At 37.5% G+C, this 17528-nt stretch overlaps 1 protein-coding gene across 1 annotated transcript in view; it reads right to left on the bottom strand.

Annotated features, from left to right (window-relative positions):
• The window catches only part of LOC128664851 (zona pellucida sperm-binding protein 4-like), a 42831-nt gene extending 34232 nt beyond the window's left edge, over positions 1-8599 (bottom strand). Inside the window, exons 1-13 of the mRNA XM_053719653.1 lie at positions 8419-8599; positions 6991-7112; positions 6488-6584; positions 4012-4167; positions 3658-3848; positions 3294-3388; positions 3034-3161; positions 2760-2949; positions 2539-2680; positions 2257-2335; positions 2073-2168; positions 1773-1905; positions 644-834 (exon numbers count right to left, since the gene is read on the bottom strand). Of these exons, the coding sequence (XP_053575628.1) occupies positions 644-834; positions 1773-1905; positions 2073-2168; positions 2257-2335; positions 2539-2680; positions 2760-2949; positions 3034-3161; positions 3294-3388; positions 3658-3848; positions 4012-4167; positions 6488-6584; positions 6991-7112; positions 8419-8599 (1801 nt within the window). The remainder of the gene's footprint in view (positions 1-643; positions 835-1772; positions 1906-2072; positions 2169-2256; positions 2336-2538; positions 2681-2759; positions 2950-3033; positions 3162-3293; positions 3389-3657; positions 3849-4011; positions 4168-6487; positions 6585-6990; positions 7113-8418) is intronic.
• Between the last annotated feature and the right edge of the window lie 8929 nt (positions 8600-17528).

Here is a 17528-nt window from a genome sequence, read left to right as displayed (position 1 = left end):
CTCTGACATTCACTGCACGCTGAGAGGAAAACCAGGCTCCAACCTGCTGCGGAGCGCATATCAACGTAGAATCTAGCACAAACTTACTTCACCACCTCCATATGAGGCAAAGTTTGTAAAACTGATTTGTGGGTGTGGTGAGGGGTGTATTTATAGGCATTTTGAGGTTTGGGAAACTTTGCCCCTCCTGGTAGGAATGTATATCCCATACGTCACTAGCTCATGGACTCTTGCTAATTACATGAAAGAAATCTGGGTTATAATCTCTCACACACACTGTGTCGCTCACATATAGCACTCTAGAATTTAGATTAACATGCTAGATATCTTCCTAAAAAAAAAAGTAATATTTTATGTGGACGTAATATAATCTTCTCCACTTGGAAATCCCCAAGCTCCCCAAATTTGATGTATGATATTATATTTTTTCCCCAAAGATTGTGGGGGGGGGGGAGCCAAATATTACATAAAATCGCAGTCTTCAAAACAAATAACCCACCCCTTTATACAGTTTACTTTCAAGAGGCTCAAATCAGAGGAAAATATCTGGTAAGCTTAGCATACTATAGATGGTGGAAGTGGGTGCTACGGTGAGCAAGCCAAAATTATTTTTTTTCTCCTCTCTTTAGACCTTTTCATATACTTTCTTTTTCTTCCCTCCCATCATCCTTTGTTACTGTTTGAAATGTGTCCATGAGATCACACCAGTGTTTTGTAGTAATATACTGGAAGGAGCTAGAATATTCATTTTTCTGAATAAGAAATTGTACTGAATATGAGGTACTCATTTCATTGCTTTTGTCATGTTTGGAATTCAAAGAATTTAAATGTCGTCTGTTGATTTAACAAAACCTCATAAGTTGCATTTTGTATTGCTCTTTTATCTTTCTTATTCGGGTTGTCCTCTTGTATCTCTGTCAGGACAATGATGCAGTACTGTATGTGGGCAAATATAGTAATGTTATGCATTATTGTCTATTATCCAATTATGAAGGTATTTTTCTTTTATGACAAAAAACCCCCACACGTTAAACAAAAAGGGACCCCAACATCCCCTTACATAGTGACTATAAACAGTCCCTCTTTTGTGAGGGAAAACATAAATTAATCCCATGCAACAGTGGGCCACCTGATCAAACAATAGGCATATGGAACATAATCAAGTGGTGTACTAATAGCTAATCTGCCCCCTCTTGCTGTTAACATATAAAGGAGACTTTGTAAGGGACAGCATCCTCTCTCAAAGCAGTTATCCTATGTTCATATAGCTGCCAAGTGATTGTCATAACATATACTAGACAATAGTTACTTTGTAGAAGGGTGATTTTGGCAACACTGAACACCCAATATAGTATATTTATGGTAAGCCGATTTCTTGGTAGCTGTAACTATCACTAGAGAATATCTACCCACAAAATGCAGAAGTTAAACTGCCTACATAGTAAACCTCATTCCACAGTTGGAGCTTTGGGAAGTAAACTTGCCAACTGTGGAGCCAAGAAGGTTTACTATGTAGGCAGAGATCAGTTTAATTTCTGCATTTCATAGTTCAAAGTTTCTGAAACTGCTTGATATGCTAGAAATGTATTCATTAGAATGTAACTGGGAAATTTAAAAAAAAAAAAAATTATATTGCCTATATGCAATAGTGGTGGTTAATCCTGAAGTCAATCTTTTGTACAAGCAATGTACAAGTTCTTCCTCAACCGTTACTTTTGTAAGTTTAAAGAAATAAAGACAACATGATTTTTGTAGAAATCCATTTTATTTACACTTGTTGACTTTTTGTTATGTGAAATCTCTTGTAATTCCAGACACCTATAACAAAAATTATGGACAGAACACCTCCGGCAATTGCTGTGCCTCTGGCCCAGGCTAAAGGTTTGTAACCAGAATCATTGTCACCTGTAGGAATAAGCCATAGTTAGATGGGTAACCAGACCATTATAGTAAGATAAATGGCAAAGACTTATCAAAAATGTTGGACAAGGTAAAATGAAAATGCATTTACAGAATTATTAAGTGCATGAAGCAATTGTTGTAGCCAAGAGTGCAAGTATGATTCAGATTACCTGGTATCTCAGCCTTCACCATGCTAGCACTGTCAAAGTAAATGGGTCCCTCAGATGTGACTATGGTCATGGTGTCCTCCACAGGTACCATTCTCCCTGAATTAGGCATATAAATGAAGGCATACAATGAATGTAAGAGTCGTTAAGGGCATTAGATAGTAAAGAAGGGTTCTAGATGTCTTACGCTTTCTTGAAGAACAAGTTCTTCTGCAGGAATCAAAGTTAGATGGAACACATACAGAGGCACTACAGTGGAAGTAGACCTGGGGAGGAAAGAATGTTACCACCATTACTAGATAAAGGAGCAAGTGCAGGGAAATTGGCCTTCACAGAAATAGCAGTGTTTGATTTTATATTTCACACTCTAAAGTTTAAGATTTTACTGAGGACAAGTTTTAGATGTGGTAGTTTTTCCACTACAGTTAAAAAGCAATCTGACCATACATAAAAACTCAAGCAAAGTTACCAATCCACCAAGAGAAAGTTGGGTCTTTTCATCCACAAATGTGAAAGTGCTGATGGAAAAGCGTTGGTAATGTGTTGGGTAAGTTGGTGATGCAACAACTGGAATCAACTGTGTAAGGTAATTATCTCCAGTGAAAGGACAACTGAAAATAAAACAAAAACATTTAAAGTCAGAATTTTAAGACCTTAGCTTGATGCAGTATAGAGGGTTTGCAATACTACCTTTTCTCCAGGACAGGCCACTGTGGCTGCTGGAAGGAATTAGTAGATTGGGTAGCCCAGCAATCATTTAGTATCAGCACAAGGTTAGGGTCTGTGCGCCTCAGAATCCTGACCTCCAGGTAGACTGGATCTCTCAGAACCTTTACAACAGGGTAGTCTCCATCTACATAGTATCTGGTATAGGATGCATCTAGATATTGAAAATAAATCATGACAAAGGTGCTCTTATGACAAAGGCTAGCAAGCTTGGCTAGGTTTAGAATTAATGAGTTACCTTGAGCTATCCTCATCTCCAGTGAAAGAGGTCCAGTGGTGGAGACAGGAGGTGGTGGCGGCAGGGTGACAACATCTACGTTTAGTAGTACAGCACTGGTTCTGGAATAGCTGCAGCGAACAGTCAGCCTAGAAAAGCAAAGTGGTATAAGTGTAAAGCAGCTCCCTTCAGAAGCACTTTGTATAGTTACATTATAATTTTAAAGTGAATCTGAAATGGATGGACCTGCTAGGTGATTAAATCAACCAATCCCAACTTACTTCATTGTACTGTCTCTAGCGATTGATGCCCCTTGCCAGTTCCTTACATCTCTTGTTGCTTCAAAGACGTTTTCATAAATCTGACTAACATCTGTCTGTAGGGAAGAAAGGTCAGGTTTGTTACTTTCAAGGAGCTTATTTCATGGTTTTTGCAGTTCTTTCAAACAGCTCAATACTATTGAGGTATTAGCTTTGCTCTAAAATATTTTAGATTCTGTTTTATTAAAAAAAATGCAGTTGAAATCTAGCTATGGCATGTAAGATACTGTATGCATTAGATACATATTTTAAACCCAATTGCTAACTGGAACCTATTACACCTCACTATATAGCCAAGTATTGTTTTACCCATGCCTCCATTTACCATATGGCCACTTCCACAGGACAAAGGAAATTGGAAGACAACAAAGAGGTTATTCCTGGTGATTTGCAACCCACTGCAAGTAGCTGTGTTCACAGACAGCACATTTACAGAGTCCAGTATCAATGGAGGGACTGTCACATCCTTAGCGAGGGCAACTATAACCTGGTTATCAGCTGTACACTGTGCAGTCACTGGAGGAAAAAAAAAAAAAAAAAAAAAAAACAAACAAACCCATTTATAAGTAATGCCTTTAATGTTACCGTCAGATGTGTACCTCATGAGATCGAATTATTAATTTGTAATCTCCTTTTTACACAAGGGTGGGGGGGGGGGGGGAGTTTGCTGGTAACTCACCTTTGTTTCCATAGTAACAGGAAATACTAGAATCCAAAGGAGTGAAGCAGCACCCAAGGCTTTCACAGAGGTCTCTGGATACTGGGGCATTGGCACAGGACACCCTGTCCCCTCTGGCAATGGCAGCACAAACATCTGGGCTGGGAGCATCCATAGCTTTAAGAGATCAGAACACTCGAGTCAGCAGCAAGGAAAATAAAGCATAGAGATATTATGTATTTAATCTCCGGTTTTGAATACTTTCATCTCTAGCTTACTGACCATTACAGACAAAGGGTATAAAAGATTTAGCAATATGCCCTAAACTATCTTCCTACACAATGTGTAGGAAGTTGAGAAATTCTCAGTTTATATTATAGTAAAACAGTAATTTATTAAGGAAGGGTAGAAATCAGTATAGCCCCTGGCTGCCCACAGCTAGACAAGGAAGCAGACATTGCAAACCCTAAATACGTAGCAAAAATCCTATTTTAACAATAGCAATAAACTGACTGGAGCCATTTGATGGTTTCTCCTAGCAGCACTATACCTTTGCTTTCCTATCACAGCCCCTCAGAGGAGGCCGCCTCAACTGGAAGTAAAGGACAGTCTAGTCAGAACTAAACTTGCATGATTCAGATAGCAATGTTAAACAACTTTCCCAATTTACTCTTATCATCAAGTTTGCATTGTTCACTTGTTCTTTGTTGATAGAATAAACCTAGGTAGGCTTATATGCCAATTTCAAAGCCCTTGAAGGCCGCCTCTTAGCATTTTGACAGTTTCACAGCTAGTACGCCACATAGATGGCATTGTGCTCACTCCTGTGGAGTTATTTATGAGTCAGCCCCGACTGGCTAAAATGCAAGTCTGCCCCTTATTTCAGTTCTTTTGACAGTCTGCAGAGGCTTAGATACAAGGTAATCAGAAGTAAAAAAAAAAAAAAAAAAAAAAAATTAATAGTACAAGGTTTGTTATGCAAAAACTGGAATTGGTGAGAGATTTAAAAAAAAAAAAAAACAAAAAAAAACCTGTAGCAGATACTGTCCCTTTGAAAGAAGAATTTAAAGGGACAGTCAACAATAGACTTTAAAAAGATAGATACTCCCTTTAACCATTCCTTAGTTTTGCATAACCAACAGTTATATTAATACATGTTCTCTAATAACCTTGTATCCAAGCCTCTGCAAACTGCCCCCTTATTTCAGTTCTTTTGACAGACTTGCATTTTAGCCAGTGCCAACTTCTAGGTAACTTTGTGCGTGAGCTCAATGTTATCTATATCCTGGTTTCTCAACAGCCAGGCCGTGATAGCCCTGCTGGTGGGCCCTGACCTGTCATGCCCCCACTGCACACAAGGGGCAGACTGAGACCAATCAAGGCCCCAGGAAAACTGTCTCACACTGACCCAAATGTATTCAAATTTATGCAAATGAACATGGTAGCCTCCCTGCCCTAACCCCAACAGGCCCATCAACCTCAGAGCCAGGACCCCTAACATTAAGGGCCAAAGAAAGGGCCCCCAACCTCCAGGGCCAGACCTCACACTCCATGTCCCTCACAGCGACAGACCCTCGGCAGGACCCCCAAATTGAACTGCTTAGTTACTGATAGGGCAAATCCCTTCTGCATGCGCATACACACATATATATTATATATATATATATATATATATAAAAAAAAAAAAAAAAAAAAAACTACCGGGCCCTGGACATGTCCAGCTAAAATTTACCGGGCCTTGAGGTCACTTTGGTTGAGAACCACTGATCTATATGACACATGAATTAATGCCCTCTAGTGATCAAAATGCATTCAGATAATAGGCAGCCTTCAAGGTCTAAGAAATTAGTATGAGCCTACCTAGGTTTAACTTTCAACTAAGGAAGAGAACAAAGCAAAATTGGTGATAAGTAAATTGGAAAGTTGTTTAAAGGGACAGTCAAGTCCAAAATAAAATTTCATGATTCAAATAGGGAATGTAATTTTAAAAAAGTAAAAATCATGGATTATACATAATGTAATTATTTCTATTAAAGGGACATTAAACCAAAATGTTGTCAGTCAAATACAATTTAATCAACTTTGCATTTAACTTCTAACATCTAATTTGCCTCATTATTTAGATATCCTTGGTTTAATAGCAATACACATGGTTGAGCCAATCACACAAGGCATGTGTGCAGCCAACGATCAGCAGCTTTGGAGCCTAGATAAGCTTTCTAGAAAAAAAAAAAAATATGATAATAGAAATAAATTAGAAAGTTTCCTTGAAATTGCATGCCGTTTCTAAATCATGAAATATTTTTTTTTTCCCCCCTAATAGTTGGGGGGGTTAATGTCCATTTAAGTATTAGTCTGATTTTTGTTACTTCAAATAAATGTTTAATATCCTTTTAAATTAACCTCCGATTAATATACTAGACCTTGTCACTATAGAAGAAAAGGTTAAAATTAATTGAAAGGTGCAACGTGATTTGATAAACCATAGAGAGTTTACCTGGTAAGACTGGACATTTAAGCTCCTTTTTATGGTGCTGAATCTCTCCATCAAGTAGGGCTTCTTTCAGAAGAATTGTCATTAGATAGGTGTCTTCCTGTGAGTGTAGAAATCACATTGTAGTGAATGAACAAAGTTACAATGTAGGAGACCAATTCCCAGCAACCACTAGTATAGGAAGTGCCAGACAATTTAACATTGCTACTATTTAGTAGGATTATTAAAGATCTGATCAGGTTTAGAGGATCTTTGACATTTTAAACTACAAGTAAGACTAAAGGATACGTATACTGTTTATAGCAGACATAAACCATGACACTTAATGGGGACCAGTTTATATTCCTTTAAAATTCAGACTTGTGTGATCTTGAAAGATACACAGGTCCATTTAAGAGGTAGCACATGGTTTACTCAGAACTAATACAGCAATAGCTCATTTGCCAGTCTACACATGGTTCAGAATAAGTCTTTACAGTTGTCCCAAACCAAGAAATGCTCTTTACCTGCTCCGTCACATAACAGCCATCATAAGCAGCACCAACAACCACAGAGCCATCTGGTTCCTGTCCAACCCAGGTGCCACACTCTGAGCTATTGTGTAGATAATGAGACTCTCCTTGGTTATCTATGAAAGAACATCATCATTTACCTTTAAATAAACTAAAACAACCAGACTTTGTATTGTCCAAAGCAAATGTTTACCACTGAATACAAAAATGAGCAATCCCCCCACATTTTATTTTGAGACCCTCAACTTTTATCTGTTTAAGTTAATTTAGAGATCTTTCTATATCCCCCAAACATTGCAAGTAAATACAGGAAAGGGGGGGGGGGGGCGGGATCCGAGAATATAAGTTGCTATTTACATTTATTTTAGGATCTATCTTAAACACGTGACCCACATGCAGGTAAACACACTTCATATTAAAATAAAACTTAAACACAACACACCTCTAAGAGAAGAGCATGTGGCAAATCAGAAGATAAAATGTGGCTAGCAGAGGCTGTACAAATACATTTCCTCTATCTGGTGCTTAAAGTTATAAACCTTCAAGTTTACCAGACCTTGCTTGGTATATGGTGATATTTCCTGTAGACCCACCTCTATATCATCATTATCAAATTTGTGCACAATTTATATGCACAACCTCCTACTGAGTATGTGAAAGAGTTCACATTATATACACTTATGCATTTTGTGATTAGCTGATGGCAGTCTTGATACAGGGAGAGAGAGAAAGGAACTAATTTGTCAGAAAAAATAAATAAAAATAATAAAGTTTGAAATTCAGAATGTTATTGCATTTGGCTTTATGACACTACCCTATTCAATGGCCCTTTAAAACTATCACTGCATATAAATCTATTACAGAAGATATGCTTACATAAAAATAAGCTTAAAAGTAGTTGAAATTCTCTTAAAGGGACAGTACACAGTAAAATTGTTTTTCCATTTATGTATTTTCAATTACTTGCTGCAGAATTTGCATTTTCAGGTTTGTGTATATGAAATATGCTGTGGTTTAAAATCAGAAAACCAGCTATTACAATGGATTGAGTTTGCAGTTAACATCTCATTATGTTATCACTTTGTGTACACACTTGCTCCCTTATCTTAGATTGGTCTGTAAACCAAAGCTCAATTCTGAGAAAACAATGGAAAATTAACAATGCTCAACTATGCCACACTTCATAGAGACTGTAATTTCATCTGCTGGCTGTGTTTACATAGCCCCCCATCTAACAATAGTGGAGAGAAGATGGAGAGGGGAAAAAAAAAAAAAAAAAAAAAAAAAAAAGGAGGAAGAAGGAGGGGAAGGGGGTCCCATAAGATGATATAAAAAGTCTTCAAAACAAAATTTTACTGGTATCTGCACCATTGCTTTTGCTGGCACACATACATGAGATGTTTACTGTTACCATTCACTCACCTAGTACTTTCAGGGAAAAAGCAATATCATTACCCAGTGAAGGAAGAGAAAATTGGAGGCTGGTCAAACCACAACGCAGCTGTGAAGATTCCTCCAAAAAAGTTTGTACTTCACAAACCAAGCATTGTAACTTACAGCTCAGAAGCAAACCTAGAACCCACAGCAAAACAGAGAAACCCATCTTGCTGTGATTAGAGAATGTTCTCCCCAGCCAGAGATCAGACTTTTATCCCATGAGCAACACCTGATGGGGAGGAGACTGGATTAATACCACTCAGATTTAGCACAGACTATTTGAATTGTCAGTTAACGAGCTATTCTCTGTAAACGTTTAACCCTTAAGCAACAAGGGAAGGTTCAATTCTACTTTCAAGATTGAAAGGCCATTTAACATGTAGTTTACAGTGATGGACGTTTCTCAACTCTAGTCAGCAATACCTGTTAGCAAGGAAGGGAGACATAAAGTATATCACTGGTGCTGATATAATACCCAGATGCTCATTCCTGTTAGTAAGTCCTGAGAACTGGTTTTGAGAAACATTCCATTTACTGATCTGTACTAAAGGGGTTATTGTAATGTTAGAATAAATGCTGTGTTTAAGCTTTTTTTTTTTTAGTTCCCTTATTTCACCATTTTTTTTTTAATTTACTGTTTATTTTAATCTGTCAAAAGGGTTGAGAAATGAGTCAGTTTCACTCCTGGAAAAAAATCTAAAAATAAAAAAACCTGTTAATTTTATTATTTTAACATAAAACATAAAATATCATTTAAATGATATATTTATGTTTAAAATAATAAAATGAACAATAAAAAATAACTACATATTAAATTAGATGCAATACTTAAAATAATATGCATTATACAGTATCCCACAAAAGTAAGTACACCCCTCACATTTTTGTAAATATTTTATTATATCTTTTCATGTGACAACACTATAGAAATGACACTTTGCTACAATGTAAAGTAGTGAGTGTACAGCCTGTATAACAGTGTACATTTGCTGTCCCCTCAAAATAACTCAAAACACAGCCTTAAAGGGACACTGAACCCAAATGTTTTCCTTCATGACTCAGATGGAGCATGTCATTTTAAGCAACTTTCTAATTTGCTCCTATTATCAATTTTTCTTCACTCTTGCTATCTTTTTTTGAAAAGCAAGAAATGTAAGTTTAGAAGCTGGCCCATTTTTAGTTCACATCCTGGGTTGTCCTTGCTGATTGGACAGTACCAATAAACAAGTGCTGTCCAGGGTACTGATGCCTTCTTTTTCAAATAAAGATAGCAAGAAAAATTAATAGGAGTAAATTAGAAATTTGCTTAAAATTGCATGCTCTATCTGAATCATGAAATAAAAAAATTGGGCTTAGTATCCCTTTAATGTCTAAACCGTTGGCAACAAAAGTGAGTACACACCTAATTGTAAATGTACAAATTGGGAACAAAGTGTCAATATTTTGTGTGGCCACCATTATTTTCCAGCACTGCCTTAACCCTCTTGGGCATGGAAATCACTAGAGCTTCACAGGTTGCCACTGGAGTCCTCTTCCACTCCTCCATGACAACATCACAGAGCTGGTGGATGTTAGATACCTTGCGCTCCCCCACCTTCCATTTGAGGATGCCCCACAGATGCTGAATATGGTTTAGGTCTGGAGACCTGCTTGGTCAGTCCATCACCTTTACCCTCAGCTTCTTTAGCAAGGCAGTGGTCGTCTTGGAGGTGTGTTTGGGGTCGTTATCATGTTAGAATACTGCCATGCAGCCTAGTCTCTGAAGGGAGGGGTGTCAGGGTATCTGTGAGTAACATTAAATAAACTACAGATGTATCATAGAATCTAATATTTCATTTTGAAGTGAATTGGTCTCATAGCAGACCAGCCCCAACACCCCTTTTTCCTGTTTACAATACATCTAAATAAGAACAAAGGAATAAACGTTCAATTAGAAAAAGGTAATCTATTCCAACAAGATGTTCACTACATGGTTCTGTTTAAAGTTGATTTCCTGCCCAAGATGGGTAATAAACTTATCAGACCCCTGTAAAGAACAATCGCTAGGTCTGGGGAAAATCTCTTTAAGGTTTAAGCATATTCAAAAATGAATTACCCCTGCTGTGTTTGAATACACGAAGCTCAGACATATGTCTCAAATGGGTAAAATAGCAAGAGCTGATTACCCCTGTGGTGTTAGATACACAGCTGTACTGAGCCAAGCAGAAACATGTCTTGCATTGTAACTCTCAAATTCATTTTTAAATTACATCTTAGGTTTAATTTTCAATAAGGTATACTTCAGTCTTGTATAAAAATGTATATGTACATGGATCTGAGAAATGCATGTCAGATTTGTAATACATTAAATGAACAACTACATTAGTATTTATAAATGTTTAAGTTATTTCTTTGTTTTCCAGAAATCTAGTGAACATTACAGGAAGAACTGATGTAAAGATGAGATTTCTAGATAAGATGCGACTAGAAAATTAAATATATGCCAGTATATCAAATAAGCTGATATACGCAGTAACGGCTAGATTTAGAGTTGGGCGGTAGCCGTCAAAACAAGCGTATAGGGCTTCTAACGCTGGTTGTTACCGCCCTCGGGTATTTAGAGTTCACTTACCGACACTCAAAAATCTCCCATCGCACAAATCTCTACCGACAACTCAGACCCAGTAGTTAACATCTACCGACAAAATAAACATCCACGAATCAAAAAAAAAAATATTACACAAAGTACACTTACACTCATACAAACACTACACTATATTTATTTTTTTTAATTTTTTTTTTAACATCAAAATAGAAATGATCAAAGTTGCGAGATCTCGGGTGTTAGAAAAAAACCCAACACAAATCCATTTTGCCATTGACTTACATTGACACACGGGAAAAGACCCTCATATAGCTACATCTAACTAATAATATTATCACAAACATACACTCATCGATGCATACAAAAAATATACACCACATTACATACACAAACAAGTTATTTATTACCAAATGAACACGATTTAGCTACTTTTTCACACAAGATCATGACGTCACTCAATTTACGATGAAAACCAGTCTTTGAAATTTTTTTAACACTAATTTTGAGCCTCCATTGACTTCTATGGGGAAGACGTGCTCGTGCACGCGACAGAAAGATTTCCCTAACGCACGCAAAAAGCGTAGACAAAAAACTCTAAATACCAGCGCTAGAAATCGGAAAATAAATCATGCTTTTCTGCATTAGACCCAGCTATGACAAATAGATCAAGAAATGGCTATTTCCCTATGGTGGACTTATGGAGTTTACTTATGGCAAATTCACAACAACATTAAATTATTTCATACTTTTACATTACATCAACTACAAATCAACATCACTAGTAACAAACATTTACAACAATTACATCACATTTAAACGGACACCAAAAAAATTAAAAACATTTCACGATTCACAAACAGTAGACAATGGGAAACACCTCTCATTTACCTTTATTATTGCATTTAATTTATTCAATTCATATGCTTGCAGCAACAGCATATCTACATAGGCTTAACACATGATCAGTCATGGATGCACATACTTTACTTTTATCATTCACTCATACATGTGCATTCAAATGATGGGGGAAAACACATTACATTCTCTCTAGGGATCACGAAAAAGAAAATAGGGATTTTACTGTACTTTTAGCATCATGATTCCATCACAATAAACCATTAGGAATTACGTACAATAAGAACATCATTACAACAGATTACAGCTGTCACTTTATGGGAAGGAACAACAATGCCAGACCGCTATATAGAAGTCAGCATATGTGGGACACAATCACAATATATACGTATATGTACATAACACACATCACGCAACCACAAAGCACACATTTATATTTTAATCAGCACACAATAACAATGTAGTCAAATACAACAACACAATGAGGATTTCATAACTACACAGGCAGGTTAATAATATGATGACATCATTAGAAGATTCAACCATACACATTACAGCTTTACGACTGTACCGCCCCTTTCAGAACTTTAACACTCAATACTACAATACAACATATACGTAAATGACAGTTTGGAACATCATTATTAGGGCGATTTTAATGGGACGCATACAATATTGACATCTCGGCAATCACTTATATATATAATACTACAGATGACAGCCGGAAGTTATTCAGTATTAGTGCGATTTGAATGGGATGCATACAATATTTTCGGCTCGGCAATCACTTATATATACAATACTACAGATGACAGCCGGAAGTTATTCAGTATTAGTGCGATTTTAATGGGACATGTACAATATTGACATCTCGCTAATTACTTATATATACAATACTACAGATGACAGTTGTTACTTTATCGTTTACAAACAATATTGCAGCAACATTGATCGATCACATTCTATGCACATTATACACAACTATGCACTTTCATTCATGTTAGCATGGATGTGTTCTTTTTACTATAAGATCGCGTTTAATAAATATTTATTACGCATATGAACAAACATTACAAACATGCACTGTATGTGTGATATTTTACACTTTCACATTGAGATTCATTGGGGGAAAACAACATTTCAACAAACACCTTAAAAAAACGCGCACTTTGAAAGCATTCGTGCCGCTCACATACAAACAAGTGAATACAATTAGCAATCATTACAAACTCACTACCATTGGACTAATTGTACTATAAATCCCCCAAACAACATGGCCAAAGCGTCCATGGTGATCAACATCGTATCAATTCGCTTCTGTGTTTTTGCATACCCTGTTACTCCTTGCGCTGTGTTTGCTCTGCTGTTTGGCTTCGTGCTGCTAAGCTTGGCAAATATGGATGACGATGATATGGTAGACGCTGCTGGTGGTGCTATTGGCCAACTAGCGGTTGATAGAATCAGGCAGCCTCGGTGGCTCAGACTGAGATGAAGGGGTCGTCTGGTTAGAGGTCCTCGTGTCTACAGGGTAAGACCCACCTTGGAAAACATGAGCGACTTCGAGGTTTATGATAAGTATCGGCTCAATCGTGAACAGCTCATTGGCCTTTACAATGTTCTTAAACCTCATTTGGAGCCACGTATAACAATAAGGACTGCTGTCCCCGGCATGACTAAGATGCTAAGTTGTCTATACGTCCTGGCCTCCGGGAGTTTTCAATCAGGAGAGATGTACATGCATGGCCTGTCTCAAGGTACATTCTCTGGGGTGTTTGATAACTTTCTGGACGCCATGGTACGTATCAGTAAGCATTACATAGGATTCCCACAGAATGATGGTGATTGGAGGCGCCTGAAGCGGGAATTCTTTGCTATTGCTGAATTGCCCAATGTCTTGGGAGCCATTGATTGTACCCACATTGCGCTGCGTGCTCCAATTGATGACTTGCCCTTCAGAAATCGCAAACATTTTCATAGCCTCAACGTGCAGTATGTTTGTGACGCACGGATGAGGATTATGCATGTGTGTGCGAATTTTGGGGGTGCTAGTCATGATGCCCGCATCCTCTCTCTGTCCACCCTGTGGTGGCAGTTTGAGGAAAGAGAAATGCCCCCTGGGTATCTCGTTGGTGAGTATTTGTGCACAACATGGTTAATTAGTTAGACAATTGCCACTGTAGTCTTAAACTGTTAGTGTAATGTGCAGCTATAGGATGCAATTTAACCATGTCATTGTCTCTTTCCGCAAATGTCTAGTTTTAGTTCAATGCAGATATGTAGCATGTCTTACCATAAATGCTCAGATCGAAAAAGCAATTTAACCTTTTAGTTTGTATTTTACACAAGGTCTGGTTTATGCCAAATACGCATATGTAGCATGTCTTAGCTGAAATGGGAAGATAGCAAACTCAATTTAACCATGTCATTGTCTCTTTCCGCAAATGTCTAGTTTTAGTTCAATGCAGATATGTAGCATGTCTTACCTTAAATGCTCAGATAGAAAATGCAATTTAACCTTTTAGTTTGTATTTTACACAAGGTCTGGTTTATGCCAAATACGCATATGTAGCATGTCTTAGCTGAAATGGGAAGATAGCAAACTCAATTTAACCATGTCATTGTCTCTTTCCGCAAATGTCTAGTTTTAGTTCAATGCAGATATGTAGCATGTCTTACCATAAATGCTCAGATCGAAAAAGCAATTTAACCTTTTAGTTTGTATTTTACACAAGGTCTGGTTTATGCCAAATATGCATATGTAGCATGTGTTAGCTGAAATGGGAAGATAGCAAACTCAATTTAACCATGTCATTGTCTCTTTCCGCAAATGTCTAGTTTTAGTTCAATGCAGATATGTAGCATGTCTTACCTTAAATGCTCAGATCGAAAAAGCAATTTTACCTTTTAGTTTGTATTTTACACAAGGTCTGGTTTATGCCAAATACGCATATGTAGCATGTCTTAGCTGAAATGTGAAGATAGCAAACTCAATTTAACCATGTCATTCTCTCTTTCCGCAAATGTCTAGTTTTAGTTCAATGCAGATATGTAGCATGTCTTACCTTAAATGCTCAGATCGAAAAAGCAATTTAACCTTTTAGTTTGTATTTTACACAAGGTCTGGTTTATGCCAAATACGCATATGTAGCATGTCTTAGCTGAAATGGGAAGATAGAGAATAAGATAGAACTAGATTATTCTTTTTAAATTTAAACATTTTTTAGTGGATTATCGTGTACAAAAAAAATTATTTTAATTTGATTTAATTGTGCTCTGTTCATAATTTATAGGTGATTCTGGTTACATGAGCCAGCCTTGGCTCATCACACCGTTACGCAACCCTACTGATGAGGCTCAGGAGCGCTACAATAGGGCGCACAAGAGAACCAGGGCTGTGGTCGAGAGAATGTTTGGGCTCCTCAAAATGAGATTCCGGTGCCTTGACAGGTTGGGAGGAGCCCTCCAGTACAGCCCTAGGAAGGTGGCTAAGATCGTTGTAGCCTGCAGCATCCTGCATAATATTGCACAGCGGGCTGGGATGCTGCAGGCCGTCCAGGCGCCCCGACGCCTCCTCCTTGATGAGGTGGACGAGCCTGTTTTAGAGGGGCCATTCCGGGACGAGGGACTCAATGTCAGAGCATACATCATCAACCGCCACTTCAGACGGTAAATAATAGAAGTTAGATTGGAGTATTGTGAATAGATGTGAACTCTAGGGAAATGACAAGTAGAGAATTTTAAGATATGCCAAGAAAACACTATGTAGTGAGCAAAGGTAGTCTTACCGCTCTCAGTGACACCCCGTTCTCTACGGTTCCTCTCCGGATCAATACTCTGCCCACTGCCGAATGCAGAAATTAATGTGCAGCAATCTTTGGCGGCTCCCGGCGGCTCTTCACGGCTCACCTACTCCAGTTTCCAATTTGAAAGTGCTGACTATTGCCGCTCAGCCTCTGCTCCCCTCACAAGTATGCGGCGTCTGACGTCACCCGGCTTACCCGGTCATGTGAATTCCTCTCTGCCTCTGGTGTCTCAGTTCGGTCTGGGGGGTTCCTCTTTGGATTTGGGTGTCACTGGTCCTGGCGGTCCACTTTGGAAGTCCTGTGGGATGACTCAGATACCACTGGGAATTGGTAGCTAAACGTTTTACTGAAACCTGACCGGACGGCACTCTCCTATGCCGTATTGCAGCAACACCAAGAAAAACCGGCACAGGTATAAAACTTTAGAATGTTCTTTATTACTCCTTCTTTAAACACAGCTTTTATTTCACTCCCTCTTCATTGATTGGTTATCTGTGCTAGATATTCCTAATTCTGCTGTTATGGACTGAGCACAAGGAGTGATATTTGTATACAAACACACTTTTGGATTACAATACATAGAAATGGAATGTCACTTCCTAAAGTTACATTAACATACGGCTAGATTTGGAGTTTGGCGGTAGATGGGGTGCTAACACTACGCATGGTTTATGTCTAACGCACGGCATTGTTTAACTCCGGTATTTAGAGTTAAAAAAAAACATCTAACGATACTCCTAACGCGTGTGAAATACTTTGTATTTATTTTAACTAGGTACAATAGCTATTAAATAGTTAATAACTATTTAATAACTACCTAGCTAAAATAAATACAAATTTACCTGTAAAATAAATCCTAACCTAAGTTACAATTACACCTAACACTACACTATCATTAAATTAACTAAATAAATGAATCATATTTAAAACAAAATACTTACCTGTAAAATAAACCCTAATATAGCTGCAATATAACTAATAGTTACATTGTAGCTATTTTAGCATTTATATTTATTTTACAGGCAACTTTGTATTTATTTTAACTAGGTACAAAAGCTATTAAATAGTTATTGACTAATTAATAGCTACCTAGTTAAAATAATTACAAAATTACCTGTAAAATAAATCCTAACCTAAGTTACAATTAAACCTAACACTACACTGTCATTAAATAAATTAACTACAAGTACCTACAATTATCTACAATTAAATAAACTAAAGTACAAAAATCCCCCACTAAATTACAAAAACAAACAAACACTAAATTACAAAAAATAAAAAAATATTACAAGAATTTTAAACTAATTACACCTAATCTAAGCCCCCTAATAAAATAACAAAGCCCCCCAAAATAAAAAAAAATGCCCTACCCTATACTAAATTACAAAAGTTAACAGCTCTATTACCTTACCAGCCCTGAACAGGGCCCTTTGCGGGGCATGCCCTAAAGAAAACAGCTCTTTTGCCTGTAAAAAAAAACACAATCCCCCCCCCCCACATTACAACCCACCACCCACATACCCCTACTCTAACCCAAACCCCCCTTAAATAAACCTAACACTACCCCCCTGAAGATCTCCCTACCTTGAGTCGTGTTCACCCAGCCGGGCCGAAGTCTTCATCCGATGGGGCAGAAGAGGACATCCAGACCGGCAGAAGTCTTCATCCAAGCGGGGCAAGAAGAGGTCTTCCATCCATCAGAAAAGTACAAAAAAACAAACAAACACTAAATTAGCAAAAATAATAAAATATTACAATAATTTTAAACTAATTACACCTAATCTAAGCCCCCTACTAGCTATTAATATAGCTACAATATAACTAATAGTTACATTGTAGCTATTTTAGGATTT

The sequence above is a fragment of the Bombina bombina genome, chromosome 6 (assembly GCF_027579735.1).
Source record: "Bombina bombina isolate aBomBom1 chromosome 6, aBomBom1.pri, whole genome shotgun sequence".
Taxonomy (NCBI): domain Eukaryota; kingdom Metazoa; phylum Chordata; class Amphibia; order Anura; family Bombinatoridae; genus Bombina; species Bombina bombina.
This window is presented reverse-complemented; position numbering and strand designations above follow the sequence as displayed.